This window comes from Amblyomma americanum, chromosome 4 (genome assembly GCF_052857255.1).
Source record: "Amblyomma americanum isolate KBUSLIRL-KWMA chromosome 4, ASM5285725v1, whole genome shotgun sequence".
Classification (NCBI taxonomy): Eukaryota; Metazoa; Arthropoda; class Arachnida; order Ixodida; family Ixodidae; genus Amblyomma; species Amblyomma americanum.
In genome coordinates, this window is record NC_135500.1 from 145,217,541 (window position 1) to 145,234,521 (window position 16,981).

The 16,981-nt window shown below is 50.1% G+C and overlaps 1 protein-coding gene across 7 annotated transcripts in view; it reads right to left on the reverse strand.

Annotated features, from left to right (window-relative positions):
* Window positions 1-16,981, reverse strand: part of Orp8 (Oxysterol-binding protein-related protein 8) — a 90,189-nt gene that overhangs the window by 62,967 nt on the left and 10,241 nt on the right. Inside the window, exon 1 of one of the 7 annotated variants that reach the window (XM_077661914.1) lies at window positions 15,554-15,676. The exons of 4 other annotated variants lie outside the window; for them this stretch is intronic. In XM_077661914.1, coding sequence (XP_077518040.1) covers window positions 15,554-15,605 — 52 coding nt within the window. In that variant the 5' untranslated portion in view covers window positions 15,606-15,676. Of the gene's footprint in view, window positions 1-10,363; window positions 10,586-15,553; window positions 15,677-16,981 lie in introns of those variants that run through there. 2 more of the 7 variants (XM_077661917.1, XM_077661915.1) reach the window with 2 other exon arrangements.

Below are 16,981 nucleotides of genomic sequence, written 5' to 3' on the forward strand. Positions count from 1 at the left end.
AAACTAAAAGAAAATCCAAAACTAAAAGAAAATGTAAAGACTAAAATTGTGGCCCAGCCTCGTTTGTATCGTGCATGCATAACGAGCGCTTGGAACATCAGTTAGCACCGCTATACAAAAGCGTTACCCAAAGCCACAGTGCCCGTCATTCTCTCCATTTCAGTGCGATTTGGTGCACACTGTACTTTACCACGCATTTAGGTCGCATGCGCTTAGGTTGTAAAACAGGGCACGCGTTTTACCCTCCACATAAGTGTGGACGTCCAACCACATAAAAAAAATTTGAACCCTTAAAGGTGAAACGCCAATGACTGCACCTTTCCATACCTTTCGTTTTCTTTTATTATGGGGAGGAGGGGGGGGTGCACTGAGCACGTTAGCACCTTTAATGCACCCTTCTAAAGTGCACGGGTGTGTAAGGGTGTAACGTGAAAGTTACTGAATTATTTAAGCTGAAGCGCGCAGCATTACTGCCTGCAAATAGGGGCTCGCTGCAATGACATATATAAACTTGGACAAAGTATGAGCGTAGTGGCGAGTATGTATTGCGCGCAGCAGTGGTGCCTTCTCAGCTGAACTCTCCTCAGTAGCTTTGTATGACTCATTCCAGTCACGCTTATACCTGTCGATGTTGCTTTGGCAAAAATACGTGGCACATTATAGCATCGTGTTACTGTGCGAGCGGGTTTGCTGAAGGTTAGCCTCTTTTAGCACGCCTTTATTTTTTATTTTTTGGATGTATTAAGCCGTGAACATCATGCAGACCGCACAAATGTGACTCCACAGCAAACAGGTTGAGAAGCACCGTGAAAGACACATCTGGGTAATATAATTATAGTTGGGGATGGCCGTAACTGTAGTCCAAAGTTAGAGAGGTCATCGGCGGCTTTTCGTAGCGTTTAGCTTCCAACCAAGAGTGCATCAAAAAAAAAAAATGACCAGCGCCTTTTAAAGCACTCAAACCATATATGAAAGCACTCGAAAAAAGGGTGCAACTGTAACGATCCCACCCTTACTATGGGTGTGACAAGCATAATTTGCACCCTTTTGGGAGGGCGCACGGGCGCGAGTAACAGACATGAAAATGCACCCTTAGGGGTGCAAATTTTTTTACGGTGAACGCAGAGTCCCATACTCGATTTCTCTTATGCACGGCGACGCAGGCCGCTACAGATCACGCATGCACGCAAAAACGGCATATGCGACTGTAGGCCTATAGGTCGCATGCCCGCACATATCGGGCAATTTTTGCGGCGCTTAAGCTCCGGGGGGCGGAAAATTCAGTCCGAACAAACCTACCGCGTCTGCCGGGGCGAATGCACCCCCCCCCCCCCCCCAAGTCCGCCAACCTGGCTCTCAGGAAACGGGCAATTTTGCGGCGCTTAATATGCGATGCACGCTCAAGCCTTTTAACGTTCTGAACGTTTTAACGTTCTTCAATGCATACGCTTCCTTCGGCAGATGCGGAGAAACGCGTTTGCGCACGGGCCCATGTATATATATACCAGCTCCGCATGAATGATGGGGCGTGGCCAATGCAATGCACGGAGGCTATTCTCCTCAGATTTGGTTTGGTTTGGTTGATGGGGTTTTACGTCCCAAAGCAACTCGGGCTATGAGGGACGCCGTAGTGGAGGGCTCCGGAAATTTCGACCACCTGGGGTTCTTTAACGTGCACTGATATCGCACAGTACACGGGCCTCTAGAATTTCGCCTCCATCGAAATTCGACCGCCACGGCCGGGATCGAACCCGCGTCTTTCGGGTCAGCAGCCGAGCGCCGTAACCACTGAGCCACCGCGGCGGCTCGCCTCACTGAGACAATGCGGCGGGTTGTATGTAGTACACACTTACTCCAAACCCCTCGTTTTCTTCCACACTCTAAAGAGAAAGGAGTAAAGAATGGAGTAACCTGTCCTCTATAGCGCACTCCCTTTTATAAAAGGGAACGCGCTTCAGAACAGCTTACTCCCTTTTTTTACTCCCATATAAAGCATTCGTCTACAGAGTGCAGGCAGCTGCCAAAATTAGAACCTGAAAAAGCTAGCCGCTTATAGCCTCTTCTCCCCCTTGCCTCAGTCATTCAGGCGGACCCACACGGAGCAAATTTCCTACGAAGAAGCGACCAACTTCGTTCGACGGCGTCCGTCCAACGACACGCCAGCGTCGGAGAACCGACTGTGCCCCCGTGCTTCGTATGCGATGACCACCACCATGCACATTTCCTCGAATAGCTTCGTTTGTAGTGCTGCCACGTGCGCCTGAAGCAAGCACACCAGCTACAATCTGCTGGATCTCAAGGCGTTGATTTCAAATCTATAAGGCACACAACAGCGTTCGCAGACGTTTAATCCAGCCACAACCGCGCCGTTCTAAAATTCTGCAAACATATATACTTCCAATCTGCAGTGCCTACAAAACGTGCAGCTCGAGAGCTGCAGTGATTTCTGCTTTTTCTTTTAACAATAATGACTTTATTCCCGTCGCTTATACCCGACGCTTGGGGCCTGCAGAAAAATCTCCCACATCGACAGCTTGACAAAGCCGCAGGCCCCCCGCACTGGCAACATCGCGTTGCCGTAGCCAGAAAACATTTAGTATAAACATACAGAATACATAAATACAATATACATATATACATACAAAAATAGCACTGATTCTAATACTGGAGCATACAAGGAAAGGAAAGAGAATACATTACATTTCAAGGCACAATTTTAAGAAGTGAAGAACTATAAATGCTGGCATTGAGATCGAAGACACCACATTACAAAGCTTACATTCAACGTGAAAAAACACGCAAGGTATAACACAAACAAGGTAAAATAAATCGACAAGAAAGCTTGGCTCAACAAGAATGCAGAACAGTTTGCCCAAGGATTCAGTGCCGCAGACAGAGTACTATAATAAAACTATAGTATCTGGGACGCTAATGGTGTCGTTTTGTGGTCTTGTTTATGTATTTTACAACCTTCCTCTTTCTTACCTGCAACGAAAACTATTCAATGTTCAATGTTGTGATTAACAGTTGGGTTCATGAGATTTCTTTCTTTCGCATTTTGCAGTATCTTGAACTTGCGCCTTTTGTCCCAAACCTGCCACAGCCTCAAAGGGGCTGTATACTCGTCTGCACCGACAGTATAGGTATGTTACGAAAGTAGCACCGAAATTGTGCTGCCTCCTAATCACTATCTGCGGATGCGGACGTTCTTGCGTCAGCGGCGTAATGTTTATCGCGCTGAGCATCCGTCTCGCCAATAGGGGTTGCAGTTCCTGTGACGGCGCATTCGCTTCCAGATCTTGCCCCTCCCGTTGCTACACTACTGCACTGCACACGGCTCGCTAACAGGCCACGGTCCATTACGCTCACATATGCGCAGAAGAAGCGCAAAGTACGCACGCTCTCGTCTGCTTAACGGTTTGGAAGGCTGCGCAAGAAGAACGACGCCAAGCGACGCACTTTTGGTATGCGGAACGGCGAAGATCGCAGTGCAACTGTCACTCATAACACGCACCACAGCGGCAGGGCGAATAAAAATAATACAGAAACGCTAAGAAAATTGGTGGGGACACTTAAGCTTCACCTTAAGGATATGACGCGATAGATAATGGGTTAATGCCCATATATGAGAATTGGGCATTCTCTACACCCGCCGCGGCGGCTCAGCGGTTAGGGCGCTCGGCTACTGATCCGGACTTCCCGCGGGTTCGAACCAGACCGCGGCGGCCGCGTTTCGATGGAGGTGAAACGCAAAAGGCGCCCGTGCGCTGTGCGATGTCAGTGCACGATAAAGATCCCCAGGTGGTGTAAATTATTAACCGATGACCTCCACTAAGGCCACTTCTTTCTTATTTCACTCCCACCTTCCTCCCTTGCCTTACGGCGCGGTTCGGGTGTCCACCGAGATATGTGATACACTTGCTGCGCCAGTTCCTTTCCTCAGAAACCAATTTAAAAACCAATTAAAATTAAAAACGACCACTCCAAGAAGGTGCGCGAATACAATTCTAATACAAACAGTTTTTATAAATTATTCTTTCCACAAACTGTGAAAGACAGGAACTTGCTGCCGGAAAAGTGTGTTTCAGTGTTTGATAATCGCGATTTTTATTGTCGTCTGTATTGCTGAAAATCCGCTCCTGTCTTACTATTGCTCAAGCTTTCTGTTACCTTTAATAATGTTCACTGATTGTTTTGTTTTACTTTGATGTTAACAACTTCGCTTAATGTTCTTGTTGCTTTTTTCTGTGAAAAGAACACGTTGTTTTCAAACTGTCTCCCCTGCGATAATGCCTTCGAGGCGACGCAGGTATTCTGCAAATAAATACAGAAATTCTCTATTTTATATCTACAGATCCCTGGGAGTCGTCATACCACTGCGCCAGTCATACCCCTCCTGACGCAGTGGTGCAGCGGTTAAGCGATGCGCCACTGCCCTGCGATGGCAGGTGCTGCCCCCGGCGGCCCATGTTGCTCTTCCCGAGCAACCAATCATTAATTTAGCTGCCACCTGCCACGGTGGGCAGTTTGCTCACTACCCGATGGGCATGATGTGAAGTCGCGGCAAGGTCACGTGACCTAGGTGGAGCACCTGCCTCCTAGGTTGCTTCTCTGAAGATATTTCGGGGATTTTTCACTCACGGTCAACGACGCCGACAAAGACGCCGTGATTTTCTGCTACACGCGAGCTCCCTAACGCTATCGCGTTAAAAATATTGCGAGTCGGGCAGCGAAAACCAGTTGCCGACGAAAAAAAAATTGTCAACAATTACACGGCATTGGAATAGCATCTGCGCCATGAATTCTAACTCAGGATGTGCTTTCGATTTTTCACGCACTGATGTAATACGTCCGCTTCTTATTTTCGTATTCCTGTGGCTTGTTACAACCTTTGCCCGTGAAGTTTCGAGACTGACTGTGCGTAAAGTTTCGAGATTTAGTTATTTTCTTCTCTAGAAATGATTCCCCAAAACAAATGTTGGTGCGTATGTGTAGAGCCATCTTTTCAGGCTAACCTGAGCGATTTACGTTAATTGCTGTGGCAGCCGCTAGATGGCACTACATGTAGAAAAATACGTTGTCACTAGTCGTCTGCGCATTCTACTGTAAGTGAATGTGGAGAGATGGACGTCCACCTCGAACAGCGTGTAAACATAAAATTCTTTGTGAAGCTTGGCAAGACAGCCACACAGACGTATGAGCTCCCTCGTGACGCTTACGGCAACGAGACGTTATCGCGGGTGCGAGTTTTCGAGTGGCAGAAGAGGTTCGTTTTGCGGAGAACGTCGGTGGAAGACGACACAGGGCCGGGGCGCCCTTCAACCCCACGGAATGAAAACAACGTGGCTCGGATCAGGGAAATCGTACAGCAAGACCGCACCTTTACAGTCCGCATGCTATCAGATGCTCTCGACATTAGTAAGACGACATGCTACCAAATTTTGAGTTAGAACTTAGGAAAACGAAAGCTGAATGACAGACTTGTGCCGCACTCCCTCGCACAGGACCAGAAGGACACGCGAACATCAGTGAGCGCTGATTTGCTCTCCGATGCAGAGAAGGATGCAGCATTCGTCGGCAGCATCATTGCTGAAGACGAAACATGGTGCTTTCAATACGACCCAAGAACAAAGAGGCAGAGCGCCGGATGGCGGTCCACAAGCTCTCCGGAGTCGTCAAAATTTGGCTACGTCGTGCCAAAATACATGCGCTTTCAAAAAGCATATGCAGGCCAACCAACCTTTCGTGTGCACGTAACTAGTAAAAAAAAAAAAAGAAAGCCCAATTTTTTCGAGCCACAGCGGCGAGGGTAGTCGCGTTTTCGAAATTCTAAAAACTAATATGGTCATTAACTAACGGCCGGCTACAAATCTCCCATTGTCATCAGGTGCCTATTGGTGAAAGTTAAAAGTTAACTATTACATTTCAGTTAATCACTTTACTAGTTAACATGACTCGCCTGTTTTTTGACGTCCGCCAACACTGGCATTATTTAAAGCTTCTCTTTACCTCGGAAACCCTATTCTTAAAAAAATAAGCGATCACCTCCCCTGAAATACCCGGTATACTGGTACAAGCGAACAGTCATATTCGCGCGCGCAAACGCACACGGCGATCCCCTAGCGACAGCACGGTGCAGCAGAGCGGGAGAACAGACGTTCGTGCTTCCCAATGTGCGCAAAAGAAATGAGCATGTGCGCCGAGAACGCGGAAGAAGGAAAAAAAATAAGGATAACACTGCCAGACCAAAGAGGCGCGCGCCATGTTCGTAATAGTATACGTAATCGGCAGATGGATGCCGCGAGGGCCAACACATTGTGCTGCCGCTGACTCGGCCACAATTCTGCAGGAACGTACCGCGCAGTGCTGATTTTTATTCGCCGAATTACCGGACTGTCCGGCTCTTGTGGTTATAATTTCCCTCTGCTGCACAGGCTCGTTTTGCTCGCTCGTTCTGCTAGTCTTGGTTTGTTTTCGCAAGTCCTAGTGAGGTGAGGGCCGCTTCGGCAGAGCTCTAACAAACGAGCTAAGATAACGCGGCTCCACTGTAACAGCAACTTGTAATTCTGCGGATCGTTTCATACCCCATTCGTTGAAAAAAAATAATGTGTCAGTGACAGCCTGACGCAGGACAACGACGAACTGCGTACTCACTAGATAAAACACCAGATAAAGCGTATATACGAGAGTAAGCTGTCCTCTGGGCACCCCCCACCCCCCTTTAAGGGGCAGGTTATTCTGCCCGGGCCTCGAGGCAGAGTTCCAGAGATGAAAATACGGAACACGTACGGTTGGCAACAGAAACAAATTTATTCCCTCTCGCAAGCATGCGAAGTTCTAGAAGCTATACGTAAATTTTAGCCCATGTCTAAGTCCCCTCTATTTGCTAACCTAAACACCTATTGGGCCGCGCTTAAAATTTAACCTCCACCCATTGCTGACTGCATCAAGTTACTATGCTTTACAGTGGGAATACGCCTCCGTTTGCCAAAAGAATGCACTCCGTATATTTAGTGATCGAAGTCTACCCCGGTGCTTTGGCAGCATACCTTGCCCCTGAAACAGAGTGCGCTAGAAGACAACTTACTCCCTTCACACTCCCATATAGGCTAACTTGTGTTCGGAGTGTATAAGGCATCGGTTAATACACATGGCCACGCGGAATTCGCCTAAGTGCAGCAAATGAATTGTTTTTTTTTTCTCCTCTCATGTTTCGGTTTCAGCTTCAGCAGCCTAACGGTGGCTATGGCGTCACAGACAAGTTGAGACAACGTTGAGGTCCCGCGGGGCGGGCCGAAATTGCGGAGCTGTTTGGTCCATCTGTTGACGTTTCTGTCCTGTTGTCAAGCTGCGCTGTGCTTAACCCGTGGCGCCGCTGACAGTTCAACACCGCGGCAAACGCGAGCGCAGAGCACTCGGCGGCCCCTTCACGAAGGCGTTGACAGGCTAAATTAACTGCACGACGAAACCGAGACGCGACTTGTTGAGAGCCCGGCCTACGTCCTTGTACTGCGCAACGACTCGTGAACAATTCCGCAACCCGCGCTCTGCCTCCGGGCGTCTCTCTGTGCGGAACGCGGAACAAACTGCGCTATAGCTGCCAAGCGAGGACGCACTCCCACCTTCGCTTTCAAACGTACAGTCTAACACCCGCCGCAACCATAGAGTTTCTTACTATTAACTATAGAGGGAAAGCTGGCGGCGCTGCACCTGCCCCTCTATGGGCGCGCAAAGCATCATGGGGCGATGAGCTACTTGGTGCGAGACAGTAGATTTTTTTCAGGAACACAGAGTGGCATTACTGAGATGTCCCATTCCGGTCCACGGCGCGCCCCGCGCGCAGACGACTTCGGCGTAAAAATAGTGTGCAAAAGCCACAGTAGCGAAAACGCAACATCACACGACGCCAATAAAAGGTTCTTGTTTTCCGAAATGCTGTGGAAAAACCTTTTAAAATTTTGAAGCGATAACATTTTTTTCAAAAACATATTAAGCACGAAATATTGGCTTTTGTGGTCTGCAATGCTTGGCCAACAGGAGAGCAAGCCATTGCCTAATTTGAGCAAAATTTGCATTTACATGCTTTCTCCTCGTTTGTTACGATTTATAGACAGGAAATTGAACGGTAGGACATTTTTAATTATCGAACAACGTTTGTTTTTTCATTTTTTTTTTGGCCAAAAGTGGTAGTTCTGCAGTCGGTAGCTCTCCACCCCATGATGCTTAGACCGCCCATGGTGGTACAGGTGGCCTCGAGGAAGCTCCATGCAAACTCCATAGGCGGGGCGCCAGCTTTCCCTCTAGTTAATAGTAAGAAACTCTATGGCCCCACCTGCCCGCGTGATCTACAAAGGCTTCTATAACCACAGTCGACGGCACACACATAACGTGCACTCCGTAACACGCGTGTCATCAGAGGAAAGAGCGACGACGCCAATAACCCTACTGTAATCCACCCCTCGATACAAAAGGATGCGGCGCTGACCTGGGAGCTGCAGTTGGATTACACGTGCTATTATTGCCCTTCTCGCATCGCGCTAACGCCGGACCTGTTGCGAAGCTGGAACCGAAACAGGGCAGATCGGTATGCAAACCAGGAATACAAACGACCGAGCGCCCCACGAGACGCCAGTCACGTCCGAATAAACGGTTGTCGTTGTTAACCAGGTCTCAGCGAAGTTGCGTCGTTTTAAAACCTAACCTAACCTAACGAACGCGATAGGGCCTGCGACTTGTCTGAGCTGACGCGGCCCACATCAGGAGCCAGAGGTAACGAGGGGGCACTCGCTCGAAACTTGCCGTCACGTGCGGAATTCATTCTGGCTACTTCGTAAAAAATAGGTGACGTACGGCATCGCGCATCGGTGCAGCACCAGTAGCGTTGCACGTGCTACACCTTCGTGGTGTCGGCAGCTTACAGCACGTTTCTGATGCCGAGACGAGAGGAATGGAAAGGCACCAATTTCGCGCAGTCCCGTTTTTTCACACAAATATTCTACGTCACACTGTCTGCTGCATGCACATACCCTCAGAGACAGCGAAACGACAGGTTAGATACAAGAGGAGGAAACCGCCAGTGCAAAAAACGCGCGACGAAGGGAGTTTTCGCGCTTGTGTGGAGCGGGCTACCCACTAGTGCGATAAATTTGATGAAAGGTGGCGTCGGGCTCACTTGAAATTCAGTACAGCGTTTCGAGGGAAACGAATTAGTCGGGGCTTGTTCGCCACGTACTATCCGGGACAAAAGTCCACGGTATATTCCACGCAGCGGGAGCCGGAACAACGGAAAACTGCATCGTAACGCCACCTAACGCGCGAAACATTAAAACGAGTCAAGCGACATGCCTGCAGATAACAAAGGGAGCCCATCGGCTGCCTCGATCCCAGATGCCGCCTGCAGATGGCGTTACGGCGCAGTTTTCCGTTGCTACGCCTTCCGCTGCGTAGATTATACCACTTTTGTCCCCGATAGTATCTACATAGAGAGCCGCATAAGTCGCCTTCCTCGTGTAAACCGGCCGAAACGTCAATGCGATATACTTTCGCTTGAATACCAATTAGGAAACCATTGATAACGGGCTACAACTGGAACTTTGCGTGAGAGAGCTGCAGGCAGGAGGTAGAAAAATGGGAAGAGGAGACATGCGACAGAGAAGGTCCGCCAGTTACGCAGAAAAAGCAACGGTTCCCAACAAACGGGCGCAAGAGAAACAAAAACACGCACGGTGTCGGCACGAGTCCAGCCTCTCCACACGGAGACAGTGGCGCCACCAAACGTTTCCCGATACGGCATTGGAAGCGAGAGAGAGCTCTTGCCAGAACGGCGGCATGCAGACGAGACCCTACGCCATCGAGGAGACAGCCGCGACGGCCGTGACACTTGGCTACAGTTGGGTGCACTAGCGTGGTGTTCATTTACGGCCCAACTCGAGTCTCAAATGGATCGCGCGCAGCAGAGACGCGATGCCGCCAAGGCGAGACGAAGACAATGCCCATTCATTCTTTTTTTTTTTCCCCTCGATGTTCTTCAGGCACCGCGATATACTATCCTGGATATGCTATCTGTTGCGCATAACCCTACCGCCAGGCGCGCATGTCCCTCGCAGGCGCACGATGCGTGAAACAGCGAGCCCGTCAACGTCCTATGAGGGAGCCGGAGGTAGTGATAAGTAGGTCGCCACTCCGTTCGGCGTCTCGCGGTCACTTATCCCTGGGTATTAGAACATCGGCAGAGCGCACTCGGCAAAGAAGGCTTGACAAAGCCCTCGGGAGCCGCGGACTCCGAGCGAACGCCACAGACACGTATACTGCGGTCGCCAGGCGCCTCGGAGGGCGAAAGCCAAAGAGAAAAAAAGAGACACACGTTGGGGCTGTTGCACAACGGTGGCTGATCCTCTTCTCCCCATACCGGACGAGCCCTCTCCGGTGTAGCACAACACCACTGCACGGAAACTCTACGCCGAGCCTCCGCGGACAGCCCGTACACGTGGTCGTCGCTGTTCCTCACTGTATAAACAGGCGCTCGCGCGTACACAAGGCGGCCGTATACACATCCGCCGGACTGTATAAACACCGCGCACAGCGTACACGCCGAAGTGCGTAACGCGAGAGGCGTTCCGCGTCGCCCGGCCGATCCCCCCCCCCCCCTCTCCGCCATCGTTGGCGGCATATGTAAACGCGCGCGCGTCAGCAAGGAAAAAGAAATGCATGTGGCCATCCTCGGGTTTTCCTTTGGGCCGGCGCGCGCGCGCCAAGGCCGCGGAAATGTGGCAGCGGGAGCAGAAGACGCGCCGCGCACACACAGCCTTGGGTGCGGGTCTGGCGTCTGCGCGCGAGCGCGTAGGAGCCACCGGAACGTGCGCGGCCAGCGAGCCGTTGCGCGCAAATTTACGGACGCCGATTGGGCGCGACACGCACACGCGCGCGCCATTAGGCACCGCGGACGGGGGAAAAAAAAACAGGAAAATAAATACAGGACGAGTGTGCTGCAGGCCACTATAGTAGGTGGGGTTCTGTCTTTTATATAGGTTGGCTCCTATTCCTGTGCCTTTACCGTCGCGGCAAGGACGACACCGTCCGAAATAGTTCGCGGAAATATGCATCGTAAAAGTGGTCGCAAGATCGCACGCAAACCTCCTCTCTTAATGTGACCACAAATACATCCAGGGACTGGTTAAACAAGCCGATACCGCTCTCCACCTGGGTCCCGAAATGTGATCGACATCTTGCACGTGGCGCCGTCCCTTCATACCCCCCCCCCCCCCCCCCCGCTCCCTTTCTTTCCCGCCTCCCTTCCTGAAAGAAAAAAAAAAGGCTGAGCGGTAAAACATGTCGGTTATTTTGTGGCAACAAAAAAAAAATGAACGCAGTCACTGCCTTCTGTGGTCTTCATTACAAGCAGGAAAGCTACCGGCGTGATGTTTCGCAATCCCAGCGCAACCGGTGACCTCGCAGCGGAATAAAGAAAAGTGAACGGAACAAAAGGGTGAGGCGGACGACCTAGGAGGAACGGCCGAGATTTCCATCAACTCTCATTTCAGAAGATGTTGCGCAATATTTAAAAAAAAAAAAAAGGCTTTTTGACTCGGACTCTTTCGGCATAACGTTCTCAGTGGTGCAGCGCATCAGAATGCACCTAAGACGTGCTAACTTGTAGGCTGGTTAACTTACATTCAATTGCTAACTTTAACAATTGTTGTTAATACAGTTATTTATTGAGAGGCGTGTAGCCCACCGTAATATCGTTATATCCATGTAAGTTTTTAGAACTTCGAAAACGCAGTTACCCTTGGCTCTGCGGTCCAACAAATACTAGCTATTTCGACCAGTTAAGTGCGCTGAAGGGGTTGCTTTGCCTGCAAGCTTTTCGAAATCACCTGCACATTGGCGGACAGTAGGCAAACTTTGTTGAGTCACAGGGCCGAGGGTAACCGCGTTTTCGAAATTCTAAAAAAATGATACGGATATTACTTACGGTGGGCTAGACGCCTCCGAATAAGTAAAGCGACTAATAGATGAGTCCAAGGGAGGAGTACTCCCCGCTCCAGTTAAGTACCGCGGGGTGTTACAGTAATAGTTAAGAAATTAATTATGAAATATTAGTTGACCAGCCTTCTATTTAGCACGTTTCAGCTGTATTCTGATGCGCTACACCGCTGACAATGCTAGGCCGAAAAAAGCGTTCGTCTAACACAATAGGTCTATTTTTAAAAATTGCATAACATCTTAGGTGAAACGCGCGGCATACAGTGCAACCAGCGTAGATGAAATCCCGCCGCGCCACAAGCGCCAACCGGTCGAGGAAACGACTCTTTAGAACTCGCGAGACGCAAGAAGTTGCGTCGCGCCATCGCAAAGGTTACACACCGGTATTGCTCGGAATAGTCGGAGGAAACTTATACCACGCACCACGAATAAACTGAAGTTGCTTTGTGCGTGTGTGTGTAAAAGAAAAGCCTGGGAGGCCAACCCGACACCACCGTGACTCCAAATGAGAAAAGGGGGATCGAGTCTGTCAACAAGTGTACGTTATCGCGAACATCACGCGAGACCGGCGCGGCCGTGTGCTAACAGTCTTGATAAAAGAACCGTCGGTTTGCATTAGGGGCCAATAGGGAACGTCCGGAGCGCTCGCGTGTACGGCCTGGGAAAAGGTGCGCCCATCACGCCACACACACATCGCTCCGGCAATTGACCGCATACTGGAGCATGGACAGAGGTCAACTCGTATAGACAACGTGCGCATCCAAGCTGTCGGGACATCCGCGAAGACTCACATATGTCCCATCAGCACAAAAGCCGCCTTCCGTCGGCGTCACACGGCACGAAATTTCCCTGTGACGTCAGCAGCAGACCACAAGATAGTGACGTCTACAGCAGAGAAGAAAAAATAAAAAAAAATATTCCGAAGGTGAGGAGGAATTGAAGCGATGAGGTTGCGAGGCGAGCACGCCACCGATGTAAGCCACCAAACAGCGTTACTTCTCGGCGAATGAAGGTGAACCGAGCGTGTGAATTTCCTTGCGACTATATGCTAATGAGCAGGCGTGTCAGTCGAAAGGAAGGAATCTTTAATCAATCTCTCAACAGAGCTCACGATGAGACAATGATTTCGCATTCGAAGCGCGCAAGCAGTGCCCCTCCGTATTTTTGCTTTTGCTTTCACCGATTTGCGTGACTATTTTAACGCCTATATATATATATATATATATATATATATATATATATATATATATATATATATATATATATATATATATATATATATATATATATATATATATATATATATATATATATAAGGCTGGTCCTTATATATATAAAAAGGCTGGTCCTCCAGCTGAAACGCCGTGAATTAAATCCTGTTATGTTTCTTCAATTTTTGGTGATTTTATATTATATTGACCAAATCAGCTGCCATAAATCACTTTTGGTATATATATATATATATATATATATATATATATATATATATATATATATATATATATATATATATATATATATATATATATATATATATATATATATATATATATATATACAGAGCTCGGAAAAACATGCCCGCACACCCCGTTACGTGGAAAGCACGCAGTCCGGAACGCGTCCGCTCTTTGACGCAAGTCGGCTCTCCGCGGACTTCCCACACCACGCAGGGCTTGAGCCGCGGTCGCTGCCGTCACTGGGCCAAACACGAGGCGGCGATCGTTCGAACCTTGCGGTGCTTCCCGCAAAGACGTCCACAGTGGCCCCCTCGTCCTAAGTAGGCTTCGCGTACAAAAGCAGTGCCGTTTCTTCGCCGCTGCTAGCGTCCTCTTCCGGGTGGCGCTGTCCCTCTCCGCGCAGGCGGCCGGAGAGGTCCTGTGACGCAACCTCGGCTCCATTGTGTGCAAATCACGCGGCGTCGATATCTGAAGAGAACGTCGCGGGTGCACCGTCCTTCGACGAGCTCAGCGGCTTTCGGTCCTCGAAGGAACGCAAGCTGATTCGCCTTCGCGGTAAGGACAGCTTCGTGTATTTAAGCGAACGGGTCTCGAACAACTCTTCGCACAGCCAGCGGTCCTCAACGACACGGATTCATTTCGTTAATAGACATGCTTCAAATCGCGGCTAAACGTCCCCTATATGCCGTTACTATCCCTACAATCCATATGAGGTCAAAGAACGTTGCACTAGAGCGTTTTAGCATAGCTTGAAACGCTACAGAAAGGTATCGACAGGCCCCAAAAACGGGCCACATTACCAGGGATTATGGACACCGCCCAGCAAGTGGCGCCAAAGCTAGCGACCAATCATGTTCTGTTCTGCAGCCACTCAGTCACTCTTTTTTTCTTACGTCGCAGATTATGTCAGCGCGCCATTTTAAAATGCTCAAAGCCAGACGCCACGTTGTGGCAGCCAAGGGAACTAGAAGCAATTGTCCCGATTTCCCGGTAACGGCCGGGTGCCTTGGTGCCTACCACGGTCTGCCATCTACCCATGCGCTGTTGAAGATAGCAGTATACGGTATGCTAAAAGGACAGCTGTCAATGCGCATGCGCTTTGCCTACTAGCGGAAAGCAGCAGTGCTGACGGCAAACGCAATGCTAAAACTACTTTCTGACACACTGTCACCGTTTTTAGACAGTTCTAGCTGTGCGTACGCAAGTGCTTGCGTACGCAAAGCGCTACGGCGCTGCGTGCGTTACGGTGTCTGCTCCGAAGTATAGTTTTAGCTGGCCGAGCCGCAGCGTCCCTCAGGCGCACGTGGCACCATCTAGTGACAAGACGTCAAAACACATCAACGCTCGGTTGAAGAAAATTTCATCCGTAATTACTTATAACTAGTGTGAGTGCATTGGGAGCCTTTTTTTGTTACAAGAAGAAAAACTATGCAAACCGAAGAAAATGTAAGAACTGGCTAAAAGCTAGAAAACTGCTTCGCCAGTTGTTGCTACGAGGAAAACACTACATTTAGTTAGGCCTATGAGCTCGAAAATCGCCAAATTATCTGAAAAACAGGGGTTAGTTATCGGTTATACCGCTACGTGTGAGCAAGAGTAGGCGAAATAAAAGCGAACCGCTACCATTTGAGCTAGCTGTCGCGTCGGAGAATCCAAACGGCGACATGTATTTATTCCGAAGCGGGCGAGCTGGGCGCCGCCATCTTGTCAACGTTAGCGTACGCAAGCCACGCAAGCGCCGCAACGCAAAGTCCGCTGGCTAGCGTACGCACGCAAGACGCAGGGCTTGCGCTTGCGTTCTGCGCATGCGCACTAACGTCCCCGCAAAGTCCTTGCGTACGCTAAGCCGTCGCGTACGCACAGCTAAAACTGCCTTTTGCCTGCACGGTTATACAGAGACATCCAGGTGCCAACAGCACATGCGCGAGGAGCGGCGTAGATAGCACGGACCAGGAAGGCGCCGGGCAGGGCTGCTTACGTCATGCAGAGTGGTAACGTCATGGTAAAACCCAACAAATGCACATCCGCTTTTCATACCGCGATGGGCTTGCGCAGTTAGCGCCTGGCGCTGGTGGCATGACGACACGGAGGTAGCAGTAAACAGAGCTCACCTGAGGCGGGCTTGTGCCTTCTCACAGGCGTCCCGGCCGGGATCGAAACCATGTTATCACCTCTGTTTCACACTGTTGGCAATGGAATGGAAGCTACGGACATACTCCAACGATCTCCGCAAGCGTAACAGCCTTAATTACGAGGTGACTGGTTTATACGCCGGTAGACGCTCAGGAGCTCACAAGCGCACGACACGTATCCGGGCTAGAGAGGCGTGATACTGCGCTTCTGACCGTGCTGGCGACAGCCGAGGCTTCCGGTCACCTCAGGGCCAACAAACTGCGCGACCGAGTGTAAAGTGATCCCCCTCCCAAAAATGGGCCGTCTGTTGTTTCACGGGCTAGGTACACTTGAGCCACGCACACACTGCGGTGAGGTGTATAGAAGTTTGTCCATTTTATTTATTCGCGGATAACGCGCGTTATCTGTCGCAGAGCATGTAAGCCGGGCAGCAGAACACGCGAATTCAGGCGGCCCCGCAGATATCCCGCGTCAACAAGCGTCTACAGTCGGGGCTTACGAGGTAGCAGCGTTTGCCAATCGCTACGCAGAGGGAAAAAACGGGAGAATGGGGGGGGGGGGGGGGGAGGGTTACAGTTTTCTGCACTACTGCCCGTTACTCCGGCGACTTCATCGTTGTTGTTGTTGTTGCCTGAAAGATGATGGCACATACCACGGTGGGGGATTGGCTATAGGGTTTGGTGCAGATCCAAACAGGGAAGGTCTAATCCAAGTGAACCTCAACCGGCTTATCAATTCAGATGATTGTGAGTGAAAAGGAAATCCTTATTTTGATTGAGCATGAGGAAATCGAGTTGTAAATCAAGGAAACAAAGCTGTGCGAGTAGAATTACTAATGTATCCGCCTCTTCTGGCATCTCTATGCACACGCAACCACGTTACTCGCTTTTCACCTTCACACCATCTCTCCACTCGGCTACGGCCGGAGCGACGCCCTCCTCCCATTGGCTGCAGCTGGCGCGACGCCCTCCTCCCATTGGCTGCAGCTGGCGCGAAGCCCTCCTCCATTCGCTGCAGCTGGCGCGACGCCCTCCTCTCATTCGCTGCAGCTGGCGCGACGCCCTCCTCCCAGTCGCTGCAGCTGACGCGACGCCCTCCTCCCAGTCGCTGCAGCTGGCGCGACGCTCCTCGGAGCTTATCCGAATTACACCGAAGCTTCGACATCGCGAGTCACGGCTTTTTCGTTAGTGAGCAGCTTAGAGCTAGCCCATGTAAAAAAAAAAAAAAGGCGGTGATGGAGTAGCGGTCCAACGCAGTGGCCAGCGAGAAGCTGCTTCGTTTTTGATTTCAAGGCACTTAGTATTCAATTTCAAATTTATCCGCCATAAATGTGTCTTTTTCTGCCGAACGAAAGTGAACAGGACGTCAAAGGGGGGCAAACACTCGAATCTCGCCAAGGACAAAAA